Consider the following 10,000-nt stretch of genomic DNA (forward strand, 5'->3'; position numbering starts at 1 on the left):
TAGAGTGTATGTGTGTATGCACAGTATGTGTGTATGTACAGTACAGAATGTATGCACGTGTGTATGCACAGCATGTGTGTGTGTGTACAGTACAGAGTGTATGCATGTGTGTGTATGCACAGTATGTGTGTGTGTGTACAGTACAGAATGTATGTACGTGTGTATGCACAGTACGTGTGTGTGTAAAGTACAGAGTGTATGTGTGTGTGTGTGTGTGTGTATGCACAGTATGTGTGTGTGTACAGTACAGAGTGTATGCATGTGTGTATGCACAGTATGTGTGTGTGTGTGTGTGTGTGTGTGTGTGTATGCACAGTATGTGTGTGGGTGTGTGTGTGTGTGTGTGTATGCACAGTATGTGTGTGTACAGTAGTGTGTAGTACAGAGTGTATGTGTGTGTGTGTACGGTAGCGTTGCCCACTGACCTTGATGCTCTTGCCAGGGATGAGCATCTCCCCGCTGCGGGTGGTCAGACCGGGGGAGGAGGGGAAACTGCGGCGCGGTGGGGGTGGGGGGGGGGACTTGGACGGCTTCTCTGTGCGGTACCGAGCCACCGAGAGCTCATCTGGAAACGACAAGCAGCCATTTGGAAATTACTCGACCACTTTATCATTTATACTGTTTATACTTTTTATGCTGTTTGTACTGTTTGTCCCGTTTGTCCTGTTTGTTCTGTCCGTACTTTTGCATTTACTTTTATCTATTTTGTTCTCCTTAGTATTACTTTAGCACTACTTTGTAGTTGTATTGTATTGTATCATATCTTGTGTACCTTCTTTCACTGCTCCCGCAGTGCTGTAACACAAGCATTTCCCAATCATAGATAAATAAAGTGTTATCTATCTATGATTTCTACAGGGAAACCTTTGTTTGCAATACACTGGGGAAGTGGAAGTGGGAAGTCTGCAAGGATGCAAGAAAGCTACGGCAATCAATACAAACAGGAAGTCAGGAGATTGGTATTGGTATTGGAGTAGCAGACTTTGTGTCTACAGTGGCAACGTGAAAGCAGGGGGGAGAGAGACTTTGCATCTGTGAGAAAGGGAGCCTTCTCTAGGTCCAAAGATAATTCACACAAAAACCTTTTAAATGGATGAGGAACAATGTAAACAAGATTATAGAATTTCTATATCATTTTATATTACCATTAGGATTTTTTTCCGTGACAAAACTTTAAAACAAGATACGCTGTATTTTAATCAATCAGAAACTGGAAAATAGGAATTTCACGTTAAGTGAAAATGTATTAAAATATAAATAAAATATAAATGATAAAACATTTGCTTTAAATATGTTTATATACAATTCTTCAAGAAAATGTTAAGTTAAATAAAAAATGGTCTACCTCTCTCTCTCTCTCTCTCTCTCTCTCTCTCTCTCTCTCTCTCTCTCTCTCTCTCTCTCTCTCTCTGTCTGTCTGTCTGTCTGTCTGTCTGTCTGTCTGTCTGTCTGTCTGTCTCTATCTATCTATCTATCTACTGTCTGTCTGCATTTCGGATGTATTGTGTGTACAGTAGGAAAGGCAAGGCAACTTTATTTATATAGCACTTTTCATAAACAAGGCAGACTCAACGTGCTTCACATATAAACATTGTCATACAATAAAAAGAAAATAATAGATAAGTAAAAGAAAAAAAACGAGTAAAATAGATAGAAAAATAGAAAATAAAGGCAAAGTTAAATAAAGAAAAATAAAAAAGCATTTAAGCAATAAAATAAAAATAGATAGAAAGTTTCAAAAAAGCAATGTGGATGTAAGATTTAGCAGAAAGCTAAAGCAAACATAAAAGTCTTCAGTCTTGTTTTAAAAGCTGTCAGAGTTGGCGCAAGTCTTAAATCCTCAGGGAGTTTATTCCAGCTATTTCTTGCATAGTAGCTAAATCCTGCTTTCGTGTTGACTCTGGGGATAATTAACAGATTGGTCTCAGAAGATCTTAGTGGTCTAGACGGCTTATGTAGTGGAAGCATATCGGTTAAATATGTTGGCCCTAAACCATGAAGGGATTGCAGACTGTGTCGTAGATTGTGTGTATATACACACACACACAACACATCCGAACCAGATGTGATCTTACGTAACACACACAAAACGTGTGTGTTCATCACACCTCATGAAACACACACACACACACGCGCTGCGCCGCGCCGCGGGACACGGCTCCGGCGTTACCTGAGCCTCGGCGGGACCCGGGCTCCTTCCCGGGCAGCTTGCTGTGCTGGGGCTTGCTGGCGCGGTGCTCGGGCGTGCCGCCGGGGGGCTGGGGCGATGGCGTGCTGCTGCTGCTGTTGGTGGTGGCGGCGGCGGCGCCGCCCGACGGCTTGATCTGCTTGGCGGCGAACTCCAGGTCGGGGATGGCCTTCATGAGCTCGGCCTGCGTCTCCTCCAGCAGGCGGTTGATGTCCTGGGCGCTGTACTGCGTCAGGCTGGCCCGCTTCTCCTCCCAGTCCCGCTCGGCCGCCTCGGGAGGGAGAGAGAGAGAGAGAGAGACACAGACGTTAGATTGAGAGAGAGACATAGAGAGAGAGAGAGAAAGAGAGAGAGAGAGAGAGAGAGAGAGAGAGAGAGAGAGAGAGAGAGAGAGAGAGAGAGAGAGAGAGAGAGAGAGAGAGAGAGGGAGAGAGAGAGAGAGAGAGAGAGAGAGAGAGAGAGAGACACAGACGTTAGATTGAGAGAGAGACATAGAGAGAGAGAGAGAGAGAGAGAGACACAGACGTTAGATTGAGAGAGAGACATAGAGAGAGAGGGAGAAAGAGAGAGAGAGAGAGAGAGAGAGAGAGAGAGAGAGAGAGAGAGAAACAGAGAGAGAGAGAGAGCGGGAGAGACACAGATGTTAGATTGCTTTAGAGACATAGAGAGAGAGCTAGAGAGACGTTTAATTGCGATAGAGAAATTGAAAGAGAGAGAGAGAGAAAAGAGAGAGAGAGAGAGAGAGAGAGAGAGAGAGAGAGATAGCCTTTTGATTGCTAAGATACATTGTGTGTGAGAAGAGAGAGAGAGCGAGAGAGAGAGAGAGAGAGAGAGAGAGAGTCTTAAGATTGCTAAGATACATTGTGAGAGAGGGACATTATATTGCTATAAAGATAGCACACCAATTTAAATATTTAAACTTTTTAATTATGATTTGGTCTTTCACGAGATAATGTTACCTGAAGGCCGTTAGGATTAAAACAGATACGGTCAATACACATACAGCACGGATGATTTTAAATATTTACTGTGAACCACGATGATACAGGTGATTATCATCAGCCGCATTGGGATTAGATATGAGAAGGGATATGATATGAGGATGACGATGGCGGGGATGACAAAGACAGCCACGATGAAGATGTCAACGAAGAGCATGATGAAGATGATGGGCAATAAAGCTGATGAAGAGAAATAAAACGGATAACGAGGGCGATAATGATAATGACGACGATGACGACGCTGATAAAAAGTATGACGGCGATGACGACCATGAAGACGATAATGTCGATGCCCCCCCCCGGCGCCCCCCGGACCCCCCCCGCGGACCCTCGCTCACCAGGCGGACCTCCACCGAGGAGGCCTTGTCGCTGGACGACCGGCGCTCCAGCTCCTCCAGGGCCCGGCCCTTGTGGGGCACGGGGGGGTGGTGGCCCTCCCGGTGGGAGGCCCCCGCCGGCACCCCGTAGCCGTGGCTGTGGCTGGTGTGCAGGCTCCAGTTGGCCAGGCTGTTCACCCCGCCGCCGCCGCCGCCGCCACCGCCAATCCCGCCCCCCAGGTCGCTGATGCTCAGCGGGGGGCTGGTGGGGAGGTCAAAGTCGCCGTGGCCCTTGCGGAAGTCGTCGGCGCGCTTGGCCGAGGGGCTGGAGAAGTCCTCCTGCTTCTTCCACACGCCGTCGTTGGCTTGCCTGGCGGGATTGCGGGATTGTTTAAAGGGTGGGGCTTGTTTTTTTTATTTCTCGCTGTCAGATGATACGTTTTCATGTGTTCTGAAAGAAGACTCAGGACTTTAATGTTTGCTTTAGCGCTCTGCTAAATTTTTAATGCGTTGCACTTTCTACCATGCGTTTTTTTTTTTACTTTGCCTCTTTTTCTTTAACGTCTCTATTTTCTTTGGTTACTTTTTACTTATCTATTATGTTTTATTATTTCATTTTATTGTATGACGAAGTTACTAGCACTTTGAGTCTGCCTTGTTTATGAAAATGCCTTGCCTATTGTTTATCACTTAACAAAAACAGAAATGAGTGTGCAAAAAAGTGTTTTTGCAATCTGCTGGTCAATTTATTTTAAACAGTCCCTAGAAATATACGACTGATACAATCTTCAAAACCAATAGGAGACATAACAAGATATTGATAAATATCAACACAGCAATCAACCCAAATCCCAGACGCTATATCTGCTGTCATATCACAATGTGAATAGCCACATCGATATGCAGTATATTCCCCTATCTCTGAACTGAACACAGTATGGCTCTCCGCAGTCCTCAGACCGAGCTGGTTTGGCCCCTTTGTTTAGGGCTCCACAAGAGTCTGTTTGATTCCATGGTCTAGTTCCAGAACAGGGTCGATAGGACTAACACCTAGCGGCCATCTTGGTTCTAAAAGCTAGCTGGGATCGGGGGTAACTGAGGAATATAATTGGTGGAAATCCTGAAATGAGTTGTCATTATAGGGAGACATTGTTGTGTTTGAAACTGCCAGAGCTATTCTCATGCAAGACATGGTCAAAACAATACTTTCATACGGTATATTTATGTTTGTTTTTTTTGGGGGGATTTTACGGTACTACGGCTCTGAGGAGTATCGCCGACCAAATTTCCCATGATGCATTCTGATGCACACGCCCTATTATCGGCCCCTCGCTTCTGGTGACTGAACAGAGCGAGCGGGGGTGCCTTACTTGCGCATGGTGGCCAGCGTGTCGGTCATGGTCTTGCAGCGTTTCAGCAGGGCGTCCAGCCGGTGGGGCTCCTCCTTCAGGAACTTCACCGCCTCCACCTCCACCCGCAGCACCACCCGCATCTTGCTCTGCAGGCCCGGGAACTGGTCTGAGGGTGGAGAGAGAGAGGAGCGGCGGGGGAGGGGAGAGAGAGAGTGTGGAAGAGAGAGGACAGGAATAAACACGGGCAGAAGAAAGGGCAGAGAAACATATTTATTGTACTGCTGTCTGCAGGATATAAAGCGAATTTCAGCAAATAACATTGCTTCTAAAAAAAAATAGCCTACCCTTACTTTATATCTCAAATGAACCAGGGGGCGGTTATGTACTCGGCTATGTACTCATGATAAAGATTTATATTGCAGTCTTTTGACCACGACTGGGCTAGACACTGCACAGTTTGAGACTGATTCACTGCATCACAGGCAGCCATCCACGGATTGATAGATAATCAGTGACTCTGTGAGCAAACGAACACACCAGTCCGCCCGTGTAGAAGTCGTGGCCGTTTGTTTGTGTTGCTTGTGTGTGTGTTTGGGTGTGAATGCGAACAAAATGGGTTCGTCCGCCTATTTTGTGTGTTCAGTGCACGTGCGAAACGCCGCTGCATGTTGTTTGCGTGTGGGTTCAGAACGTGGCGCGCGCGTGTGTGTGTGTGTGTGTGTGTGTGTGTGTGTGTGTGTGTGCCCACGTGCGTGGACACGTGCGAGACTCGTGCGTGATGCGGTGTGACGGGAGGTGTGGGGACTGACTCTTGAGTTCCGCGAGCGTCTCCCCCAGCTTTCTTATCAGGGCAGCCTTCTCCTCCAGATCCGGCAGAGGAGCCAGCTTGTGGCTGACAGACGCCTCCTTCTGGAGCTCCTCCACCGACTTCTCCAGGTCGCTGAGACGGAACACACAGACGGACTGAACACCAGGGGGACCGCTTGTGTGCGTCACACACATTTTACCAGCGCTCAACGTTCACACGGGTGCCGCGGCGAAAAAAGTCAACACGGCACAGACGCGCGTGTCGGTTTTTTGAGACGCGCGATCTGTCATTTAAAAGGAGGGTCTGCTTTGAGGAGACATTTTGGGTAATGTGCTTTGAAGAGAACATTTACAATTACGTTATCTCTCAATCTACCTCCCCCGCTCTCAACACACACTTAACCCCCTCCTCCGAAGATATGTTCGCACGCACAAACATAAATATGTCCGCCACTTACACACACACACACACACACACACACACACACACACACACACACACAAACATTTTCCCACACACTCACACACACAAACATGAATACATCACTCATAAGTCATACAGGGAATTAAAGCCAAATGAATAATTAATGGCAATGAAAGGACCGTTATTGACGATAAATTGCAGCCACCAATCAGCGGAGATCATCAACAATCAATCAGCACGCAATCAAAATGTCACTCATAAATAGAGAACAACAGAACATTGCTTGAACATTTGTGAACACAATCTAAAGCTGTAATCGAATCCCACGCTCAATCTAATTCATTATGGTTTAGTGGCTTGCAGTATTGTAAGAAATCGAGCAAAACATCATGTCTGAGTGAGATCCTCCTCACTCTGCCCGACTAACAATAACAAAAATAATTTGCATCCAAAAATATGATCTATGATCCTAAAAAGTTTGGGGGAGCAGTTCCCCAGATACAGCGCGCGGGCGTCCCGGTTTATATATAGACGCCTTTGTCTTTGAAAGAGGTTCGTAATGGCTGGTGCTACTGACTGCAGCTGCTGGATAATGAGCTCCTCCTCGTTGAGGTACTTGAGTCTCTCCTCCTCCACCAGGAGGCGCTGCCTCTGCAGCGGGTCCTCCTGCTTCCTCAGCGCGTCGGCCACGCGCACGCTCAGCTCCGTCTCCGTCCGCTTCAGCAGAACCTTCACCGAGTCCTGGTTCTGGAGCTGAGAGGACGAGAGAGGCACACACAGTATATATATATTTATATATATACTGTATATATGTATATGCATATGCACAAATACAAACCGTCTCGTTGTTATGCAGATGGATACATGCGTGCATGTGGCCTCCATCGTGCAGGGGACGTTGTCAAGTTCCTGAAGGTTCCTGCTAGGCTTCTTTTCATTTTTCTATTTTTCATTCGCCGTGCACACTAGCAATAACCACTCCGGTTACAGGGGCATATGGCATTGTTAAATCTGCGAATGAAATCTGCAGCACGGGCGTTGTGAAATGATTCGATGACGACGGATCACAGATACCAAACACTTCCAACGTGGATATGAAAGAACTGCCAATGAATTGCATGTCAGTCGGCCCCTCCTCCACCCTGGCCCTCAGGTGAAAATCTCGTGGAACTCATCAGATTCCAATTATGGCTGTCGTGGAGCGGGCACCGCGGGCCGCCCGGGGACCGGGGAGAATGAGGCTTTTTAAAGCGCACATTACTGCTTTACCAGCGTAAAGCAGCCTCCTGCCATGCCCTTCCACGTGTGGTTTATTTTAAATGTTGCCTGCTGTCGCCCTTTTGTCTTGTTATGTGATCACTGTGACGCCCTGCCCTTGAACCGTCGCTGTACCTGTGTTCGACACGATGCACGGGCCGCAGTTCTTGTAAGTGAGGACCCACACACACACACGCACGCACGCGGGCACACACACATGCACACACACGCACACACACACACACACACACACACACATGCATAAACACGCACACATGCACACACACACGCACACGCGCGCGCATAAACACGCACACATGCATGCATACACACACACACACACACACACACACACACACGCGCGCGCAAGCACGTACAGACACTATGAACTATGGTCCGTTTGACCGTGGCCCATTAAATTCTAATCTTCTCGTATTCCTATTTTTGTATGCATCACCAGCGCAGTACGTCAAGCCAACTCCCCACCAGCAACCATGTGGTACATATCGCGGCACTAAGGCATGTAATGCAAGCTCCCGGAGATGAAAGCACCTGCTAAGCATAAAAATGAATAATTGATCGGCATCATAAGCCAAGGAACGTTTTTCCCCGAACGTAGATTTATATCCTGTGTACGCAGCGCGTTAAAGCGCTCCTATATACAGACATCGAGAGCATGACTGCCCAATCAGATACAACTCGTCTTGTTTCCAGTCGGTCAACAAGCAGACATTATGACTGTGGTTGTCGGGAGGGGGGGGGGGGGGGGGTTGCTGTATATTTCCTGATGCGTGGCTCCAGCCCTCGCCGCCCTGCATAATTCATCAGTGCTCGTGTATAATTTATATGGTTGGCCATTTCCAAGGCCTGGGCGGAATGAAGAGGTCACGCTCGGGTGGACTTGCAGGTAAACACTGTTTGGGCTCTCTGAAGTCTTGGTCTGGGTATCATTTACGCGGTGGTTCTGTGTTTTTTTTTTTTTCCACGGTCCCTCTGTGTGGACAGCTCTGCAGAGCTGCACTATTTACTCTGCCTCTTCCTCCTCTGTTCTGCTGCTGCTGAGGGGAGAGAGAGATGCCGCCTGGCTGCTCTCTCTCTCTCTCTCTCTCTCTCTCTCTCTCTCTCTCTCTCTCTCTCTCTCTCTCTCTCTCTCTCTCTTTATCTCTCTCGGCGTCTGTCTTGTTTGTGGTGTTGTGCCGTTAGACACACAGCCGCACACACATTCACACACAGAAACATATACAAACCCAGAAGCGCGTAAGCTCAAACGTGCGCACACACACACACACACACACACACCACACACACACACACACACACACACACACACAGAAACACACACATACACACTCACACACATAAACACACATACACAGACACACTCACGCAAAAACACACACACACACACACACACACACACACACACATGAACGTACACACACAATCCTCACAAACAATTAGACATTTCTGTCATCTGCCATTGAAAGCATTTAACTCATTATGGCGTGCTCGCTTGGGTCCTCTACGGTAACCATGGCAGCACAGGGAGCAGAGATCCAGTAAGACAGAGGGGAAAGGAAGCCATGCCTTCCTCCCTCTTGTCTATGCAGCTGTTTCCTTGCAGACGTGCGTCCTGTATTATCCAGATGCGTTGGAGTATACGAACAGTCGGAACAGTGATTTCCGTTTGAAAAACATAAATCCTCCCTTTCACAACCATCAAATGCGGTTTTATACTTTTGTATAGTTTCCTTACACATACCTTGCATCATACATCCTCAAAGGATAGAATGCCCTCAATATGCCAAGAACTACACCTGCAATGATATATAGACGCTGTCATGAAGTTACACCATGTGTTATATGTTGAAATATATGAGTAGGAAAGCTTTCAAGTGCATCAAAGTAGATAATGACTGCATGGGAAAGTCTAGTGAATGCCTTCTACCACCTGGGGATATTGGTGCAAAAACTTCATAGTCGCACAACCATGCGTCACTATAAACCAGACTAATATAATTTTCTCTTATCTCTTTGTTGACAAAGAGGATCTCCAGGTACATCTCCTGTGACTCATTCCTAATGCAGTCGCTGCTTTGACACCTTTATTTCCCATCGGAATGAATAAAGGATTCTCTTATCTTATCAAAGCTCTCTATAGGGGTATCATATTATGACAAAGTTATTATGTACATAGATATGTAAATATATAATGGCATCCATACTGCAGTGGATGTCTACAGCAAGTTCGTAACAAAAAAAGTCTGGCAGTCATCATGCCATTTTTTTATTTCTTATTGCGCAAACACGCTAACAATAACTTATCACTCACTAATAGCAAGCGGGCATATGGCAATGTTTCATTTGCTAATGAATTGTACAATATGGGCGTGGTAAAATCTCTATCATTTTTCCAGCTGGATACCAGGAGAATGGTCACAGACTGCATCGTCGTGCTCACAGCTGTGCATGAATACGAACCCGTCTGAACCCTGGCGCGGGTGCATAAAGATCCTGCATAATGCGCTGAACTGCAAGTGAGGGTGAGGGGGTGAGAGGGTGAAAGGGGGTGAGGGGTTGAGATAGGGTGCGGGGGGGGGGGGGGGGGGGGGAAGAGGGTGAGGGGTGAACGGGTGAAGAGGGGGTGAGGGGTC

At 47.1% G+C, this 10,000-nt stretch overlaps 1 protein-coding gene across 1 annotated transcript in view; it reads right to left on the minus strand.

The window, feature by feature from the left end:
• The window catches only part of srcin1a (SRC kinase signaling inhibitor 1a), a gene marked incomplete at its 3' end in the record, with an annotated part of 38,864 nt that overhangs the window by 16,776 nt on the left and 12,088 nt on the right, over positions 1-10,000 (minus strand). Inside the window, exons 8-13 of the mRNA XM_084488475.1 lie at positions 6,667-6,842; positions 5,668-5,798; positions 4,877-5,024; positions 3,528-3,876; positions 2,171-2,459; positions 426-565 (exon numbers count right to left, since the gene is read on the minus strand). Coding sequence (XP_084344601.1) covers positions 426-565; positions 2,171-2,459; positions 3,528-3,876; positions 4,877-5,024; positions 5,668-5,798; positions 6,667-6,842 — 1,233 coding nt within the window. The remainder of the gene's footprint in view (positions 1-425; positions 566-2,170; positions 2,460-3,527; positions 3,877-4,876; positions 5,025-5,667; positions 5,799-6,666; positions 6,843-10,000) is intronic.

This window comes from Micromesistius poutassou, assembly GCF_964030765.1.
Source record: "Micromesistius poutassou genome assembly, chromosome: 1".
Lineage (NCBI taxonomy): Eukaryota > Metazoa > Chordata > Actinopteri > Gadiformes > Gadidae > Micromesistius > Micromesistius poutassou.